The following is a 21,582-nucleotide window of genomic DNA, read 5'->3' as shown; positions in this document are numbered from 1 at the left end:
TATTTTCGGCTATTGTTATTTATTTTCATTGTCAAAAATTCTGCCTAAATATTTCAAAATTCAGACTTTTTCATCAAAAACAGCACAATCATTTTCTTCAATCCACTTTGATTGATTTTGCAGGAAGTGCACACCCAAGCACCACTAACACAACCTTTCTAGATTCAATAGGGGCAAATTCTACTTCAACTTCAGTTGAGAGTAATCTGTAATTAAAACTTTGCCGTTTCTGTGCTAACTTTACATGTTCTTTATCAAAAACGCAGCATTTATTTTTGATTTTTTCACTAACAAAATACCTATATCTATGACATTCGAAAAATTAGGTGTACTGAATGGACGAACAACATTAGCAGCTCCAGTTTCGGACCAATCTCGGACTGTTAAAATCCAAAAAATAATTCGGATTGTAATCAGTCGGTTTTTTCTATAAAAAAAATTCAATCTTTTTTATATTAATTAAATAACAGAGCATTTCAAATCAAAGCTCACTGAGTTTATTTCCAATCTTTACTGAGGTTTTACGCTTTAAGTTATGGTTTTCTGGCTTTGATATTACTAGATATCACATTTTTTTTTCAGGTTTTTGCCCGTTTTTCATGTTTCCTAGTTTTGTCGCAATATCACGTTATTGACAGTTCCTATACCACATTAATGGCGTTCAAAATAAGGCAGAATTGATAATTGAGAAATTCCTAAAGATATAGATTTTGGTTATAATGGATTCGACACTACTTTCTCGCAGGATTTTTTAAATTTTGACTTTAACTGTCGTTTTTGATTTGTCTTTTTAGTTGTAAGAAAATTCCTATATAATGACCCGGTTTCATTGGGTTTTCATTGAAGAATAGATCAGCCGATATTCTGATATTAGTGGATAGCTGATGGCTTTCATGACTTTGAAAACAAGTGTTTCCCAAAATTAGAAAAAAGCCTTTTCTTCGAAATTTTGTTCTTTTTATTGTCTGTTTGTTACCTAGTTTTGTTAGTTTGTCATATTTGACATATTCCGAATAATTGCAGGTCTCCGGGGCTTCCTTTGGAAGAATAAACACACCTATTTTATTATTTGTTTTTGTAATTAATGGCTTTCTTGTCTTTGGTAATAATTTTTTTTTTCGTTAAAAACAAGTATTACTTAATTTTGTTTTTTTTTCCTTTTGTCTACTTTTTACCTAGTTTCATTAATTAGAGGTCACATAAAACATTATTGGTGATTGAATAAGGTGCAATCGAACATAGTTTGTGGTCCAAAGTGTGGCTTTACGGCTTCGAAAGCGTTTTCTGGCCAGTTTTAATTGATTTTTTGTTTGTTGTCTATTTGTTGTTCTTTTTGTAGCCGCATAAACAATTGAATACCGACAGTTCTTAGTTCTCCGAAGCATTGGTAATTTTAAACCTATGGGACAGTTTAGTTGATTTCTAATGGTTTTCTTTACTTTGAATTTAATTGTTTTTATAAATTATAAGCGGATTTTTTAACTTAACTGTTTTTGTTCTTTATTGTCTAATTTTTACTAATCCTTATTTCGGACTGGTCCCATATCTTTACTGGCGAAATAAAAAGTTACTTTCTTTAGTTTCAGTTTCATCTGACGCTATTTTGACTTTTTTATAAAGTTTTGTTTTTTAAAACGGACATATAGTTTTTGATGTATTTATTTATTGTTTGTTGTTGTTGTCAGATTTTGCTGTTGGTCTTGACTCTCTTTCTTAAAATTGGCATTACTCATCAATCTAATGCATCTTTTTTACTCCACTGAGTTGTTTGCTTTGAAGGCCATCTTTTCGTTCATACACCAATTTTTTTTGTAAACTACTTGAATTTTTGGGTTTTTCTATCTGTTCCTCGTTTGGTAGACAATTATGTCAAAATTGTGGATGAGCGGGGTTGGGACCTTATGTGTGATCGCACATTACCGAGCCTCCTTGTTGGTTGTTTATCTGCTATAATGAGGGTTTGATTTTTTAAATTTTTTAAAAGGAAACTATCCTAAAAGTGCTTTCAACCTACCTAGACACTATTGTTTCAATGAAATGCTAGTATCACTCATACAATTCGCAAAAATTTAGTTTTTGTGGGGGCGGGTTCTAAATTCACGGCTATATAGGGCTGGGGGCGCTAGCAGAAAAGATCAAAAAACTTAAAAAGGTCAATTTTACTGCAATCATAGTGCAAGGTCTAACTATGATTGCCACTGTAATAATGAAGTCATAGTTTTAAACTCAAGAATTGTCGATCTAGATCGGATGCAAAATTTTTTCGTTCTTCGGTTGAGCCAGTTTTCCCTCCCGGCCTCTTCAAGTTTTTTTACTGGAAAGAACTCTGCTGTGCCGAATGCTAATCAAGTCTAAATCTAACTCGTTTATTGCTCTATGAAGGGGTATGTTTTTGCTTTGCTAAATGTAGTTTTCTGTTTTTCGTTCTTTGAGCGAATGGCAATAAATGATTAAAAACAGAAAAGAAGACAGGAAATTTTCAATTCAAATTTTTTTTAGATTAAGTTTGATGCATTGCTCAGGCTAATACTGTATACCAGTTGTTGTCTATACCCACATAAATTTGATTTTTTCTAAATTATTTCTAAATAATTGGTGTTTTGTTTCGTCGCTTCCATTTTTTTATATTGTGTTGTTTGGGCAGCCTACTATTTGGAATATATTGTCCGGATGAAATTTGTCTGCGCGGTGAACTGGCCTGCTGTATATGACTACCAAACTGAGTAAGCTAGCCACACAGTCAATTATGGTTTAATTACATTGTTTATCTTCGCCAATGTTTGCCTATCTTCGGTTGTCCACTGCAGTGTGTTTCAGTTTTTTTTGACAATAAATCATCCAACTTTGGTCGAAATTAGTGAATCAACCTAAATAATCTGCTCTTTAGGAATATCATCATATCCGCTCTCAAATTCTCTAAAAGATGGTGAAAATTTTTTAATTTTTTTTCTTATTTTAGCTTCACGTACAGACTTCCAACTGCTCAAAGTGACGGAGATAGGTGTGACGTCAGCTGACATATGTTGGCGTAAGAGTGGAGACGAGTCCAATCTGCAGTTCTTTCTTCTCCACGTGATGCCGAAGGGAACTGTCACGGGGTACGACGGAACTATGCACTTCGATGCTACAAAGGCGCGCAATATAAATGACAGGTAAACTGTTCTCATTGATACAAACATTTTTTCTGTGACGAATTGGGTTCTTCTCCGATTCTACAGGCGATGGCCAGGTAATTTTAGATTGAGTCAGCTTTCGCTGATGTGAGTTTCTGTCCATTTTTAAACGAGAAAATTCAGTCACTCGGTGTGTTAGGTGTCGTTTGTCAGGCAATATTGGAAGCTCTTAGTAGTCACTGCCAGGCCAGGCATTCACCAGTTTATTGTATTAATAGTAATAGTTGTATCTTTTATTTCTGTCCGCAGGCTTGAATCAACCGCATATCGCCTCCTGCCGGCGCAGAATTTGTAAAATTTAGAAGAAAAGCATCGTCGTTGAATGATTTGTGCGCCCAAGCAGCATTGTTGCAATCATGTGGCTCGTTTGCGCTGAATAGATGCGCTTGTGCTGAAATAGTCACTAACAAGTACAGGCTCGGATCAAGTTTTTGGATAAAGTATACTCGTTTTTTTCAAAATGGAACAAAATAATACACAGCAAAAAACACGAATTTTGGGCATGACTTCAGTTCTTAAAAATTATTTGTTTGACTAACATCCTTTTTATCAACGTCTGATTTGCAACAAAAAGTTATATAAAAGTATTTCTCTTACCAAAACATTGTGAAAATGAGTTCCAAAAGATTGAGAACGAAGAAGTCAAAAGTTTACCAAAAACTTTCCAAAATCTTAAAAATTAAAGGCATTTATGAGCTTCGCGATACCTTTGCTGAAAACCAATTTCAATCGTAGTAATTCCGATGAACAATTGGTGAAAGTCAATGCAGAAAAGACAATGAGATGGGAAAGAAACACATATGGAATGGAAAATTTTCGATCAAAATTAGCCCAAACTTCAACATAAATAAGGAGACTCGCTGATGTGCGTTGGATTATATGTTCCGATCTTGCTCACTCACATTTTTAGATAAATTTTGTGCCCTTTCAAGCAGAGACAGACTACCTTGAAAAAATAAAAAGTAGCTGAAGTTTTTTTTAAATGTTGTTAGAATCTTGTTGCTAGAATTTTGTTGAAAGACGAGAGTGTAATGTATTAAAAAAGGGCTAATATCAGCAAGATCTTACTTTTTATTCCACGAGAACGAACACTAGAACAAACGAAACGTCAGACACGAAATATCTTCCAATGCAATCCTGTCAGGTAAAGAAAAATAATCAAGTTAGCCGTTGATTTTACCAAACAAAAATTGAGGTCCAGAGCTTCACCTCTAACCCGTTTTCAAACTAAATACCGTTTTTGGTAACAATTACTTTATTATCAGGCGCCTTGGCCCATATTTAACCTCGTAAAATAAGCTAGATTATTTCGAGGTAAATCTTGTTTGCCTATAGAAGTCATCAAATGATTGATCTAAGAAATTGGTGATCAAATGATATCCACTCACATGCAAAAAAGAGCAGAAAATTGCTGAAAAAGAGGAACTCCCTTTTGTGCGAAAAGTTGTGTTGCCAAAAGTTTTAAATCAAAATACAACCTTGTCAAAAAATGCATAATAAGCGTTGTTGGAAAACAGAAGGTACAAAATAGAATTAAAAGGACGTTAAATTCTGATCAGAAAAGAACGTTTGATCAAAATGAAGGGCGTCAATTTTGAAAAAAAAAAACGATTTGCTGAGTTTGTTAACCAGTTCCAACATATTATTTCTTGAAAAAGAAAACAAAACTAACACAAATTAAAGTGAACAACACTCCAAAATAAACGTGAGTATTTGAATAGAAGTGGCCATTCGGTCAGTAAAATTTTCTCCAAATTGGAATCGATCACTGACCATTTTGTTCAGATTAAATGACAGGTTGACAAAAAAGAACAATTAGTGGCAAATCACAAAAAGTGATTATTCACTTCAAAAATCAAAATATCACTTCAGAAATCAAAATATAGAATCATATGAAAATACTAAAACAAACAAATATTTGCACAAGTATAGGAAGCAGCTAGGTCTTTTTTAAACAGATTTTTTGAGTAAATTTCAACTCGACAGTTCTAAGCACATGATATTAAATGAAAAAAAAACAAAAGAGAGGGGCGAATGCTTTCAAATTTTTGGACTTCTCGAACAAAGTTGAAAAATTGTTGCCTTCAAAAAGGACGGTGTCCGGAGATGACATGATGCCTCCTTAGAAATACATTCAATTTTGTTCTAAGTTATGCTTCGATGGGAAGACTATGTTGATTTTTATTCATAAGTCTTCAATAGGACAATACAATAAGTCTAATGACAATGAAAACAACAACGAATACATTAAAAACCAAAAGTTAAATAGAAAAGTGCGAGAAGAAAGTTTCGAGGCCATTTAAACTATATGCTTTTCTCTGAGAACCTCCTCTGTGATCCATTGAACACTTTCTATAAGAAATTGGGAATTATCAGTATTACGATAACTTATAAGAATTCAAAAGGAACGAAATTAATGAAAAAAAAATCCAAAAACAAAAAAATATGAATACTCGAGGCATTGAAATCATAAAACTAATCGCTATCAAAACCGACCACTGACAAATTTTTTATCAACGCATTTTGTTCAACAATCAAATTGTCAGTTGCGACGTAATATCAATAGCCACTTTATTATTTGTACTTTAGGTAAGTGGATTGGGCTTCTCAATGATGAGAATTAGATACAAGTTGACAAATATATTAACAAAAACTAAAAAGTTTAAAAATAGTATCATAAACTTTAAGGCTATTTTAAAAACTTGCTACATTGAGTAACTCCTTGTCCAACACTCAATTAGTGGCCTCTAAGACATCTCAGCTCTTTACGACTACAAGTAATAAGAAACAGGCAAAAACAGCAAATTGAAAAAAATTGAGAAAAGTCAAAGCCATAAAAAATGATTATTTCATTAGATTCTTTTTCATTTTCAAATATTTTTTAACAACACTGGAATTCTTTTTTTAACAATATGACTTCAAAACAACAAATAAAACAACAAATTTGAGAAAACCCGTAGTAACAAAGCCGTTAAACTCAATAGCTTTTAACGGAAATCAAATAATTTTTAGTTATAATCAGTTATCCTTCGATGAGAAGTCAAATATTGTGTCATTCCTAAATCATCAGTAAGTCATCACAATAAGTCGGATGACTATTAAAACAACAACAAATACAGCCAGCAACCGAAAAATCAGTAAAGACTTGCGAGAAGACAGAGTCGAAGCCTTTAAAATTATGCGTTTTCTTCTGCACAGTTTATTTAAGATTTATTGAAAGTCCTCTCTATGGCAATGGAAACTGGCCATAAAAAGATAATGTGATAAGATTTCAAAAAGATCCAAAATTATGAAAAAAAAACACAAAACAAGTATAAAAATTTGTGGCATCCAAGTCTTGAAAAGAATAGTTAGAAGCTAAAACCACTGCCCAGATTAGTTTTGGTTGCAGTAGAAGTGAAGCAGGTCCTGTGATTACTGAAAATGGCCTACAGTTAGAAAGCATTGATTGATTAGTTTTCAAAAAATTATTCATTTTTTTAATGTAACAGTCATTAGCTTTCTCATCAAAGCACTGGATAGGTCCGCTTAATGCTCATTAGCAAGCCTACTGCACTTTTTGTCAATTATTCTGCGCACCGGATTACAAAACTTTAGTTAAATCTCAAAAAGAAAAACAAAATTTTAAAAAATTATGTTAACTCAGAGTGGAAGCCAAAAGAGCCATTTCTAGAAAACGGATTTTTGTTCCTTGGGCTTCTTTTGAGTTTTTTACAGTAAATTTACCCTTGAGATCAAAAGTAGATTTTTTGGCGCTTTTTGTCTATTAGGAATGCAAAATATTTTCATTTAGTAGCGTGAAATGAAATCTTGACTGAATACTTTTACTAAAAAAATTTAGATTGAACCAAAATTAAGCTAAAAGTGAACAAAATCATGCCAAATGTCCTGTGTTCACACAAAAGTTTAAACCTCGTTGGCTCCTCGAATAAAGCAAATTTCAAAAAATCCTTTTTAATTTTGAGTTCTAGCTGTTTAATGAGAGCAATAACGCTTCTCTACGATGAATGTTTTGATCGGCCAAAATTATCTCAACAAAAAACCTATTTGAGTATATAGTTCCTCCCTTCACAAGTGGGGTCGGAACAATAAATTTTATCCACTTTCCTGAAAGAATAAATGTTTTTTAAATGCAATTTTTTTCAAAAAGAGTTGATAAAAAAAGGCACTTTTATAGATTCTGTGCCTGCTTAAAGTTAACTTTGGATGTTCCCATTGTTCCAGAATCAATTATTTTATTATATTTATTCAAATTAGCTTAAATTTTATAGTTTTATGCTAATTTGTTTCAGATATTCTGTTTGTTCTGAAATTGAACAAGGAGGATCGTTAATGCGTGTTCGCACATGATGTTCCGACCAGCGCTCATCTCCATTTTTTACTTAATTGTCAACCATTTGAGAGATAACCAAATATCGATCTTTGAATTTAAAAAATTGTTACACAAACTACTAAATGAATTACATAATACCATTCCTCATTACAGCGCTCACGATATTTCACTCCATTAATAAGACTACGGGAGAGAAAATCAAGAACAAAATAAGCACAAAGATAAAACATTTTTAACGGCAAAAATTCAACATCTAGACTTAAAAGCACTTAGTAACAACGTCAAAATACAATCAGAATCCACTTTAGCTAAACAAAAATATTTTTTTGATACTTAAAAAGCAGATGAAATTTTATATTAATGAGATTAGGTAACAATTTGACAAAAAGAAGCAACCATCATTCAAAAATCATTCAATAATTGTTAAACCAAACTTTTACAAACGTCTTAAAATTCAGTAGCTGTTAACAAAATTTGTTTTTCATAAGTTTAAAAAAATTTTACCAGAAACCAAAAGAATCTGTCTTTGGTTAAACTCAGGCACAGAAACGGACTAGAGAAGAAAAATTAAAAAATTACCTTTATTTAGCGAAAAATCAAATTATTGAAGCCATTAAAACATTTCGCTGTTATCTTATTATTAAGTTTTTTATTTGAAATGTTAATAAAACTATTTAAGTTAAAATTATACCGAAAGAATAGCTTTGTTCACTTAGGCCTCATTTGAAATGCATTGGGATCTGTTATTACGCGGATGTGCTGAAAGAAAAGAAAAAGGAACACAAATATTGACCACTGACAAATATTTTATGAAAACGCATTTTGTTCAACAGTCAAAACGTCAATTGCGACGCAATTTCAAAAGAAACTTTATTATTTGTACAACAGGGAAGTGGATTGGGCATCTCAATGATGAGATTTTGATATTAGTTGACGTATATAACAACAAAAATAAAAAAAAGTTTAAAAAACGTTTGAAAACAAACAGTATCATAATCTTTAAGGCTAATTGCTATGAACTTACTACCTTGAGTAACTCCCTTGTCTTAGTGGCCTCTAGGACATCTCTCCTCTTTACGACAGCATAAAAAATAAGAAACAGGCAAAAACAGCAAATTGAAAAAAAATTGAGAGAAAAGTCGAAGCCATAAAAAATGGACATTCCATTAAATTCTTTTTCATTTTCAAATATTTTTTAACAATAACGGAATTCTTTCTGTAACAATACGACTTCAAAAAACAACAAATTTGAGAAAACCCGTAGTAACAAAGCCGTTAAATTCAATAGCTTTCAACGGAAATCAATTAACATTTGGTTATAATCATTTATCCTTCGATGAGAAGTCAAATATTGTGTCATTCCTAAATCTTCAGTAAGTCATCACAATAAGTCGTATGACTATTAAAACAACAACAAATACAGCCAGCAACCGAAAAATCAGTAGAGAAGTGCGAGAAGACAGAGTCGAAGCCATTAAAATTATGCGTTTTCTTCTGCACAGTTTATTTAAGATTTATTGACAGTCCTCTCTATGGCAATGCAAACTGGCCTTAATAGGATATTGTGATAAGATTTCAAAGAGATCCAAAATTACGAAAAAAATAACCAAAAAAATTATAAAATTTTTGGCATTCAAGTCTTGAATACAATAGTTAGAAGCTAAAACCGCTGTCCAGATTAATTTTGGTTGCAGTAGAAAAGAAGCAGGTCCTGTGATTACTGAAAATGACCTAGAGTTAAAAAAGCATTGATTGATTAATTTTCAAAAACATTTTTGAATTTTTTTAGTGTCTTAACAGCCATTAGCTGTCTACTCGAAGCGCTAGATTGTTTCGCATAATGCTCATTAGCAAGCATTCTGCACTTTTAGTCAATTAGCCTGCGCACCGGACTACAAAATTTTAGTAAAATCTCAAAAAGAAAAACAAAATTTCTTTAAAAATTACGTAAACTCAGAGTGGAAGCCAAACGAAAACAAGAGCCATTTCTAGAAAACGGATTTTTGTTCATTGGGCTTCTTTTGAGTTTTTGTTACAGTAAACTTACCCATGAGATCAGAAGTAGCTTTTTGGCGCCTTTTGTCTCTTAGGAATGCAAAATGTTTTCATTTAGTAGCGTGAAATGAAATCTTGACCTAATTTTTTACAGAGAAATCTTAGTTTGAACGAAATTTAAGCTAAAAGTGAACAAAATCATGCCAAATGTCCTGTGTTCACACAAAAGTATAAACCTCGATGGCTAATTATAATTGTTGAATGAGTGTCGACGTTGTTTCGGGGCGCTGAAGTCATCTGTCGATATTAATGTCGATGGTTTAATTTTAACGAGATTCTCGGTGACTTCCGTCTTCATAAGTGCTTAAACTACCAATTTTTGAGGCACAGTTGTTTCATCGAATTTCAAAAAAAAATTGGTACCAAGAAATAAGTTTAGTGTTTAACCACATAAACACAATGTGAACGGCTATGTTTCTAATTAACTTTTTTTTGGACAGTGATTAGGATTTAGATATGGACGTTAGTTTCAAGTTTTGTGAGTGACAACCCAGTTTAAAACGTTACATTTCAGTGGTGATCCGTAGGGCACTAGCTTCAACGTTCTCGAGACATAACTTTACTATTTTTTTAGAAATAATCTTAATTTGAAGAAAAATTACGCTAAAAGTGAACAGAATCATCACACAACTTCAGTCCTCGATAACTCTTCGAAAAAAAACAAAATTTAAAAAAATCTTTTTTATTTTGAATTCTACACTGAACGAGGTTTTTAGTGATACCACTCACATTTCTCTACGATGAATATATCGATCGGCCAAAATTGTATCAACAAAAAACCATTTCTCTATATACTGCCTCCCCTTTCTTTTTCTTGATTTTGTCTAACTTTGGATAGCGTCGAGCTCACTCTTTAGCGCTAAAAATATATAGAAAATAGAATTTTTATACTTTTTGTTACAACTTTTTCCTGATTTTTTTAAAGAATTTATTTAGATGGTTTTCTTTGTTTTGCGCAAGAGGTGCTCTCAGTTTAACAATTACAGGAGTTTCTGATTTCTTGTGCTTTTTTCAGATAATTTATTTGAAGTTACAATTGTTATTATGTGGGTTAAACTCTTCAGTTTGTTCATCCAGCTTTGTTTTCTGTTCGACTCCACAAAGTATATTGGTCGACCAAAGTTGACCAAAAATTTGAGCTAGCATTTATTTAATTCAGAGACCGTGTTTAGCTTTAGGAATTAGGAAAATGCTATCGGTTACTTACCATTTTAGCCCTAATGAATAAATTATACGTATATTTAAAGCAGTTAGGGGAGTAAAATTTACTTGGTGACTACGCTAGGGGGCTATAGTGCGGAGTGAGTTTTGTGACGACTATTAAACGGAAATTGTTAATGGTAACGACATTTTCAAAAATAACGACAAGCATATGGTTCCTATATCTGTGTGTGAAAAATGGTTTTATCAATTGAAATCGGCTTTCATTTTTACATTTCTAGCTCTGAACTTTATTCTGTGAGTGTAATAACTCCTCTATTGACAAAGAAGAGCTTCAATTTGCACTTGTTTTAGATTTTGCTATCCGGTGAAAGATTTGGAAGCTGGAACACAATACGATGGTTACCTGAGTTGGCGGAAAAGCGGTGATTACAGCGATCAGTATTCTAAAACCAACGTCACCTTCAGCACGGCAGAAAACCGTTAGTTTTCTTCTTTCTCTTAAGTACATTCAATATATAATCAAAGACGATAAACTTACTTGCAACAAGAATTAACATGGTATCAATTTTATCATTTGTAAATCATACCAACAAAATGTTACTTTAATTCTCTGTCCTTTTGAAACCATGCATTTGAAACACAAATAATCATGTCTTGTTCCTTAAAATAAATAACTTTTAAATTCTCCCATCGTTTGTTTAATTGTTCCGACCCCTCTTGAGAGGGGGAGGAACTGTATAATCAACTGTGTTTTTTTTGTTCAGACAATTTTGACCGATCGATATATTCATCGCAGAGAAATGTGAGTGGTATCATTAAAAGCACACAGATCCTAGTAAAACACCCAAAAACAACTAACACAGTCTTTGTAAGCTGCAAAGGGAACTAGTCCTACTTTCAGTTTCAGAGAGGGAATTAAAATTTTGCTGTTTTTTGCTAACTTTATGATTATCAAGAACACAGCATTTATTTGCGATCTTTTAACTAAAAAAATATCTAGATCTGAAACATTCGAAACAATTGAGTGTTCTTAATGGATAAACAGCGATTGCGAGGCTGGTTTTGGTTCAATCTTCGGTTAAAATCCAAAAATAATCCAGATTGCAATCAGTCGGTCTTTTTTTAAACAAAATTTTGATGTTTTTTATGTTAATTAAAGAACAGAACATTTCAAATCAAATCTCAATGTTAATAGGTCCAATTGGCTTCTTAAGCAGTTCCAATTTAGTGTATCTAGTCTCTTAACTCAAAATATTATGGTCGTTTTGACTTTTAAAAAGGTTTGATTTTTAAATAAACGATGCCTTATTGAATCTTGCCACTCTTTTTCTTGTAAATTGGTCTTTTTGTAGCTTAGTGTCAACAAAGAAAGAAGGCTTCTTCTTCATCTTCTTTTTATTGAATTAGAACTTAATCTTTTTTGATTTTACCTGTTAAGTTATGGTTTTCTGGCGTTGATACTACTTGATTTCCCATTTTGTTTTTTCATTTTAGGAATTGGCCCCTTTTTCACGTTTTTTCTCTTTTTTATCATATTAGCACATTATTGAAAGTTCACATATTGCATTATTCACGTTGACAAAAAGCCACAATTGAACATATAAAAGTCTAGAAAGGCATAGATTATGGTTTAAACGGCTTCGACACCCCTTTCTCAAAAAACTTAATTGAAATTTTCACATTGCCTTCAACTGTAGTATTTACTTTGTCAATTAAGTTCTATGAATGTTCCTGGATAATGACAGGTCTTATGACAACTTGCTTACAACATATATTATTACTTAGGAACATAATAATTCAAACCGACCTCTATTTTGATTTTTTTTAATATCTATGAAATGATCAGTGCGAGTTTGCGAGTTTTAAATGACATTTTATCCATTGTTGCCTCGCAAAAACGTATAAAAACAAAACTTTAACTGCTACAACTTTTGTTTCGCACTGATTTCAGATAGTAATGTTCAAATGAAAATTCTTTTTATGCCCGTAATTAGAGGTAATTGTTCTGTAGCTATTCATATTGATTTGATTGGCTTGGAATACGTGATATCTTTGAGGTAATTTAGATGTTTTTTTAAACTTTTTTGGTTGGCTGCTCCTTTCTGGATCAAATTAAGAATTGACCAGTTGCTATAAATGGTGTTATCTCAGGTGTTTCGTTGCTCAAGAAATTAGGAAATTTCAAGAAGGCAAATTTTCGGGAGAGTGTTTTATCAACTGATTTTCATGTCGAATCTTGTGATGTTGTGATGATCGTATCATCTGTAGATTTTTACTTCGAAGAGTATTGGTACTTAGTAATTATTTGCTGATTTCTTCGTCTTACTTTACTTTGTCTCACAGTTTTTACCAATTCGCCCAATTGATCAAGAAACTAAGAAATGTAAATTTTCAAGTTTGTTAGGTACATACTACTTGCTTTTTTTTATACATTAACTATCCTATCATTAGGTTGTTTTGATTAAGCATGCAAAATTAACACTTACGGTCTTGCATAAAAAAAAACAAAAATTAATGCCTTCAAATTCATTAAGAAAATACTCTAAACCAACAAATATTAAACATGTAGCACATGAGATTTAGGGGTATAATGATTTTGTATTTCTTGTTTGAAAAAAACTCAGCTGCTAGTAATTTTGTCTCTCAACAGATCTGCCCTGATTTCTGCACTGGATATATTGTGTTCTGGAATGGGTCAGTAGCATACTATTTTGTCATGTAAGAGCTTTGACTGTAATGGATCAAGATATAACGCTTTAAGTTTAACATTGTAATAATTTTAGGTCTGGCAATTTTTTTCCACTGTCTCTGTCGCAGCAATTTTGACTGAAATGTCCAAAGGCTGACTGGAGTAGTTGAAAGTAAATATTTTTCATTATCAAAAAGAGCATTGGAAAGGTAACGTTAAAACACACTTTTACGTTTTCATCGGATTAGCCGCTCAATTAGCTAATTTGGTTGCTTTGGCGAAATCTGTACTGTAATGATGATCCAAATATAATTTTCTTCTCTCGTTTTAGCCTGCCATGCTTTTGGCTGCGCCTCCGGCACTTGTCAGAGCGCCATAAACGACAACAATGAAAACGAAGTGTCTTGTGTATGCTACATGGGCTACTACGGCCACAAATGTGAGCATCACAACCCGTGCGTCCTTGACCCGTGTGAAGAATACCCTTGTACCAACACAACAAACAACAGATATTATTGCGTTTGTCCCAATGGTCAAGAAGTTGACGGCCCCGAAAAGTGTCGACATATGTCACCATGTGATGAGGAGCCGTGTGGTGACAACGGTATATGCACGCAGATTAACTCACAAGATTACACCTGTACCTGTAACGAAGGGTATTTTGGGAGGAAATGTGAACGGAAAAACTATTGCTTCCAGGTTAATTGCCACAATGGAGGAAAATGTGTGAACAGAACCAATGATTACGACTGTGAGTGTCAACGAGGCTTCATGGGTGAGTTCAACTGTGGCTATTGTTGTCAAACGAGGGAACTAAATTGCTCAATGATTTTTTTGGTCTCCATTGATCTTTTCAGCTAAGTTGAAAGATGATAAACATTTGTGTCGTAATTTGAAAAAGCTGACATATACTCCAAAATCTTGAGCTCGTAAACTATTTCTTCAGACTACGATGAATTACTACATATGCGTGAAGTGGGGAGTTAGAAGTCATCTACTGAAGAAAGTAGCTCGCCAAAAAATTAACAGACTTCGTCAGAAATGGAAAGTACATAATTTGTGAAGTAACCATAATTAGTGAAGGACATGTTTGGAAGTGAATTGAATTTTCTGAATTATATGGAAATTTCAAATGAAGGTCTGAAGATCTCTTTATTTTTCCTGTCATTATTGAAACAAATCTTTTCTTTTGCAAATAATGAGAGCAATCTTTAGCAAGTCGAGCTGGTGTATTTAATTTGCACTGATAGTGACTTATTGGCAAAATTTAAGTTTTATCGACAGCTCACTCTAAAAAAAGTTGAGCTAAATTTGCTCCGAGCTCGAAAACATTTGATAATCAGTAAATATCAAAAGTTTGTTTAGTCTTAAAATTTGTCATAAATATGCTCATAATGCGCTAATAATTTCGTTTGATGTGTTGTTTCAGGAAAATATTGCGACCAAAGGAACCCTTGTGAGCAAGATAAAAACCCGTGCCAAAATAACGGCTTCTGTCATCCATCATCATCCCGCACAGGATTCTACTGTACTTGCGCTAGTGGCTTCTACGGTGCTGTCTGTGAAGAAAGCGACCCTTGTGAGAAAAACCCTTGTGAAAATGGCCAATGTGTCAAAGCGGACAACTCTGGATTCAATTGCGAATGCCCGAGTACCCACTACGGGAAACTTTGCCAACACAAGTAAGCTTTTTTCTAGTGTAAATTAACTTTTTAAAATCAAAGATGATGAAAACATTGTCCAGTAACAACTGATTCAATAAGGAGATTCGGTAATGTGCGTATGCACATAGTGTTTTGACCCTGCTCATCCACTTTTGATATAATTGTCTGTCAAATGGAGAAGAGATAGAGCACTTTCAAAAATTCACATATCGTTTAGCAAACAACTCAGAGAAAAAAATGCTGGGTTAGAGGGCCGATGAGATTTGCCATTTCTGAGAGTACTGGACAAGACAAACATAAAAATCAAATAATTGCAAACTTAAATCTAATCAAATTAAAATCAATATGTATCAACTCATCTTTTTAAGAAGGTTGATTTATACCTAATTGGAAGCAATTGAGACCTGTCATTATCCATAACATGTCAGACGACTACAAACGAACAGCAAAAACAAAAAAAATCAATTAAATTTAACATAGAGCGGTGTTGTAGTTGTTTCAATGCCTTTTGGAGGTGTCCTTAATGTGATTATTTGAAAAGGCAAGGAATAACAACCTCAAACATGCAAAATTCTTAAGAGTTCTATGGAACTTGTTCTAAGAAAGCCTGGAAACCATTAATTAAATATGCAAACTTTATAAAGAGTGAATTAAATTTTGCTCGGTACATATTGAGACTAAGCTACATAAGATGACGGATAGAAATAGCATAAAAATTGGCAAGATCCAGTATTCACTGACATTTTCTTTAAAAAAGTTATTCAAAGTCAAAAAAACATTAGATAACAACTGAAAGCATGGTGTAGGTTCACATATAGCTCTAAAAGAACCCGTGTAGATCTTCGATTAATAAGTTGAAGTCATGAGGCTGCAAAAAGATTGACAAATAAAATGACGGAATTCCGTCTACTTTTCACAAAGTTTGAATTCCCTGATAACTCCCATTAAGAAACGAATATCAAAATAACTTTCTTTGATTTCTCAATGATACCAGTCTCAACTCTCTACGATGGATACATCGATCGGCCGTATTTGACTGAACAAAAAACCAATTCGATAATATAGTTCCTCCCCCTTGAAGTGGTTCGGAACAGTAAGTTTACACTTTTCAGTAATCATTCGGCAAGCGTGCCATAGAACCTAAATCTCAATTTTGTTGTGGTGAAGATCAAATAATGAAACAAACTCTAGAAACAGTTACTTTTTACAATAGTTTTAAAATTTAAAATCATTTTTAGCTATCAACCAGCAGCTAAGTACTTCTCAGTAAATCTTGCCATTAATCATATTTGCATCTGGCACTATTTGCAAAAAAAGAAATAGTGATTGAAAGGTGACAAGTTCTGTAGGACATTTCTGATATTTTCGCATGGCTCCCCAGAAAGACTATTTTAATTTTTGAGACTTTTCTTTGATGGAGCACTTCGGTAGCAAACTATGAAAACCTTTCTTGAGTCATTTCACCAATTAACTTGAGTCCTATTCTACCAAAAATTTTCCGGAGTTATTCAAGTAAAAATGATTTTTCCAGTTTTCAAAAATGTTTTTCAATTACTAATGGATTTTCCGTTTTTATCAGCCACAAGCTTTATTTTAAAACCTCTGCCTTGAACACCAAAGTTAGTTTTTTTCATTTTTTCCGAAAATTTTCTCTGGACATTTATTAATTGTTATCGAGGAACCGCATAAGCAAATTTTCCAACACTGGTACAAAATCATGTAGGATGTGTAGGTACTACCTAACTTGGGGATTTTAACGTTTTTGGGTTTTAGTGTTGTTTTGCTGAATGGGCTATGTGGGACATCTATTCTAATGAGTGAGATATACTAAAGGGTTTAAATGTAATGTATATCTAAATGTTTATGTACCTTTTAATATATTCCCTTCATTTAGACCACAGCCAAACTATACTAATACCCAAACACATTAAAATCATAAAATCCCCAAGTTAGGAAGTGCATACACAGCGATACACCAAGCACGAACACAAGTTACACACGAACACAATATACACATCAATTCTTAAAAGTTGTTCATGAATATCACGTGCAAAATTGAGTAATACACAACAAGTCAATCATACGCAGTCGATAAATGAACAAAACGAACTTATAGCACAACCAATGACCAAGAGCCAGCCATGCCTATGAACACCACACCCCAGAAATGGTCCAAAAACAAGTATAGTTGAAGGAATAATCAGAAATTTCAGTTAATTTCCACTATTATTTTATCCTTTGTTGGACTCACTTTACCAACAGAAAGTAACACTGACGGAGCTCAGGGTGTAATATTTCACAACGAGTTACGAACTTTGAGTTTTCAGTGTCGTTTGTTCGCTATAAATTTATAATCCGTAAGCAGGAACCCGTGCTGCTGTCCTCATCAGCTAAATTAAACAACGTCTTTTAGCTCAATAATTAGCGATGATTAGAAAAAGATGAGGTGGTTTTACCGGAATTTTGGTTCGTGCTAACGAACGTCGAATAGTGCGGAAAATACTGATATTTATCATTTAATTTCAACAGTTACACCAATTAAATAACCAAAGTTAATGACCTCACGTATGAGAAGTTTTTTCTTGCAGCTGATGAATTGGTAAAACGCTTCAGAAAACGGAAAAAGTGCATGAAATAATAACCAGAGGAGTAAAGTAAAGAGCAATTCAATATTGTTGAAAATTACGTGTCAGTTCACTTCATTTGTACAATAACACGTCTATCATTATCAACTCACTTTCAATTTGGACACAGTTGCTTGTTTATTTACTCTTTCTGCGAATTGTAAAAGCAATGCATTTGCTTCATATCTTTTCCACGTTTTTTATAATGTTATTCCATTTCTTTTTCTTGATAATTTGTTTACAATTGGTCTTATACCATAAACGTATTTACTTCAGATCCTTGATTTAGTTCATGATAGTTAAAAGACTGTCTCAGATCTTGTAACGTTGGCGATGCCGATGATTGGTTAACTTTTGTATTATGATGAGAAATTGCTGCGCGGAATTTCGACAGTAGGAGATGGACATTTTAACAGTCACACGCTTATCCTCGAGACAGACTGTACTTGAAGATTGTCGAGCGAAGTTAATCTCTATGCCAGAGAATGACTGACTTGAAGCTATACCTGGGTTTTCAGAAGGCGAATCCATTACGATTTCTAAAGGACAAATGGAAAAAATCCTCGCTCAAGCTCACCATAATCATTACCATTGCCTCGATATCAATTATGTGAGACTTTGTGATTTTCGGCGTCGGAAGATATTACATTTCCTGAAATGTTCAGAGACGATTCTCGTATTCAGACTAATAGAGTTCATAGTTGTAATATCTGCCTTTTTACTTTGAAATATGTATAAACCATGTTTAGTGATCACACGAAATTTCAAGCCAATTTAGAAAGTTGTCAATAATTTCCAGCAGAACGAATTGATGTTAAGTTTTAGGACCCTATCGATCATCTCATTGGTTCAGTACCAATTTTGACGAACTACCCAAATAAGCAACTAGTGAACTAAATTTGGATTTACTAAAAAACGTTGAAATTTTTTGCTCCAAGAAAAAAGACATCGCTCGAGAACGCTGAAGCTAGTGCGTTACTGATCACCACTGAAATATAACGTTTTGAACGGGGTTGTGACTCAACAACCTTCAAAGTAACGGCCCAATCAAAATCTTCATCACTGTCAAGAAAAGTTTTCATTAGAAACATAGCCGTTCACATTGTTTATGTACTTATACCTTAAACTAGTAATTTGGTACCGATTTTTTTTTGAAACTCTATGGAACAATTGTGCCTCTTAAAGCGGCAGTTTAAGCACATGTGAAGACGGAAGTCACCGAGAATCTCGTCAAATCAAACCACCGACATTAATATCGACAGATGGCTTCAGCGCCCCGAAACCACGTTGACATTCATTCCACAATTATAATTAGCCATTAGTCGTGAAACTATTATTTAACAATCCAAAACTATCTATTTCGTTTCATTGCGGAAATTACCGTCACTTTTTTCATCTTATCGCTTATTCCCTTGTGATAGCCTAAGTTTTTTTAAACCGCATATCTTCCGAACAAAAATTGCTACTCTTTAAAAACTTTCTAGTGATAGTACGAATGTCTTTCTTCGACGAGTTTTTTTCTCTTTTTTTGGAGGGAGTTTCAGGTTTCTTAAACGTGTAGCGTAATTGTTTAACGAAGTTCTTAATGTTGCTAAGCAAGATATGCTCCGTCTTTACTTATAATTGAGTCTCGTGATATCGATATCGCATCTGTTATGACGTTGAATCCTAAAGTGTCGGTTTGCCACCAGAGTTCTTAGACACTCATTGACGGGATCGCTGCATTTAATTACAGCACATTACTTATATAGGTCAAATGTCTAAGCAGATTGATTTTACGCGTTGTTTTGCAGTTTTTACTGAGTTCAAATGACATGTTCTAATTAGTCATACTGTAAAATGGACATTCATTATGTAAAAATATATCACGGGGTGGGGTATTGGGGGAGGCGGGGGCGTGTATTGCAAATAATATGCACACACTTTGCAGGGTGTAATGATTTTGTCTTGAATAATACATAGCGCCGTCCGATGTTATATCGCGGTAAAGCGCTGCTTTCGGGAAAATGTAGCTAATTCGCGCGCACTCGTATTTGTCTGCCTTCAATCTGTAAAGCATTTTTTGAGCGCTCTCTCAGGCAATAGTCCAATTTTGTTGTTATTAAATTTGATAGTTTGCTCTGCAGAACAGTTGAAGATGATGCAAGCCCATTGTCCTCTAAAATGTATCGGCAAATTATAATTTTTGAAGCACCATTCTTACCTAAGAAAGAGAATTATTTGCGTAGTGTCTGTCTGGTGATTAATCCGATATGAAAGTCGTTTTAAGGAACCCTAATTTGTCTTCAATTGTTGGTAGTGTGCACCGCCGTCTGCAATAATAGCTACTCCGCATCAAACAAATCTTTGATCGTGAATTTGTCTGTCATGAATTTCAGTCAACATAGCGGCTCTATGAATCCTGATCTTTTTCATGTACTAGTTTGAAAAAGAACTACTTTTCGCTTCTCTTTCTAATTAGCGGGATAAAAGGACATTTCAAAGCTCTATTTAGAGTTTAAAAGGACCACTAAGTCTCCTTGAAATTACCTTCGAGTCTTGATCATGGCTCAAGTTGTTGACTATTTGTCTGTTTTCAAACGTTGCAATCTAAAGTAAACCGCTTTACCTCTCTGCAAAGTTCTTTTTAATTTCTTCATATTTCCAATATCTTTAATCCAACCCACATTTTTGTCCCAACCCCAATTTTTGTTGTTTCATTAAATGCACGCTTTAAATACATTGCGGTTTATCATTGCAAAGAAGCCTATAGAAACAGCAGTAGTTTTGAAAATTTCATGGTTCAATGAGAGATGGAATGACCTTCAGATAATAGCCATTATTATGGAATAACTATCATTGCTTCAAATTTTTTTCTAAAGACCTTGTGAGTAGATACATCTCGTTTTCACGAATCAAGAGTGCTAATTGCGATATCGTATAAATTTTTGCGCAGCATTAGAGTGAAAAACAAAATGAGCAAACTGTCCGCTAAACAATATTTGTGTCTATTTTTTAAAGGAACTAGATTTACGTCAGATTAAACCGTTAACAGCCATTTTGCATTTTTGAGTTTCAAATTTTAGTGGAATAGAAAGTATTTTTTTGCTAGCGTTTTCAAGATGTTTTTAGCATTGATTCTTTGGAAAGGATTGAGCCATTGTAAAATTGTGCAGAAGGTATTCCAATATACCGACAAATAAATTATGCCTGAGCTCTTCGAGTTTTATTTCAAAAACGTCAAAAGTTTTCACCATTTTCTCAGTTTTTATTTCGAGTGAGTTCTCGGTCATGATTACTTCATTCTATTTGGTTGCTTTTTTGGTCTTAAATCAGAAGGATTATTGGAACTTGTTTAACATTTCTGTTCCAACCCTCAAATTTTTATGAGCGGTTAGGCGTTTTATGGCAGCCGTACTTTATTGTTAGGTCAATACTGGGAAATCTGTGTTTTTTTTACAGAGAGATAAAAGGTGTTATCGTTAAAAACACTCAAAGAATTCAGTTGATCTTCGAAAAGACGTTTTCAATTTCTCGTTTCGAAGACAGTTTTAAAGTTGAGATAATCAAAATCATTTTGTTACGACCATTTACGCATTACAGGTAGTTAGGCTACCTTAATTGAGGTCATTGATTTAAATAATATATTATGAAACGTAGTTAACGAGTTAGCTGAAGTAAACTGTATCAACATTAAACAGATTAAGCTGCTCTTTTATACTAGAGCTAGACATAGTAACAAAATTTGACCTTTGCAATAGAAAAAAAAATCAACATTTTCATATCATTTCCAATGACAAATAGCAATTAACTTACTGTTTTTTATCGGCTGCAAGAATTTTAAAATGTGGAAAAAATGGCAAATCATCGCACAGTTCATAATTTTGTTAGTAGAAAAAAT

General features: G+C 33.3%; 1 protein-coding gene across 3 annotated transcripts in view; it reads left to right on the top strand.

Moving 5' to 3' along the window:
• LOC142348151 (uncharacterized) overlaps window positions 1–21,582 on the top strand; it is a 149,026-nt gene that overhangs the window by 54,379 nt on the left and 73,065 nt on the right. For all 3 annotated transcript variants that reach the window (XM_075399361.1, XM_075399362.1, XM_075399360.1), the window contains 4 exons: window positions 2,960–3,152; window positions 11,077–11,204; window positions 13,746–14,189; window positions 14,844–15,096. In XM_075399361.1, coding sequence (XP_075255476.1) covers window positions 2,960–3,152; window positions 11,077–11,204; window positions 13,746–14,189; window positions 14,844–15,096 — 1,018 coding nt within the window. The remainder of the gene's footprint in view (window positions 1–2,959; window positions 3,153–11,076; window positions 11,205–13,745; window positions 14,190–14,843; window positions 15,097–21,582) is intronic.

This window comes from Convolutriloba macropyga, chromosome 10 (assembly GCF_964194025.1).
Source record: "Convolutriloba macropyga chromosome 10, txConMacr16.3, whole genome shotgun sequence".
Classification (NCBI taxonomy): Eukaryota; Metazoa; Xenacoelomorpha; order Acoela; family Convolutidae; genus Convolutriloba; species Convolutriloba macropyga.
This window is presented reverse-complemented; position numbering and strand designations above follow the sequence as displayed.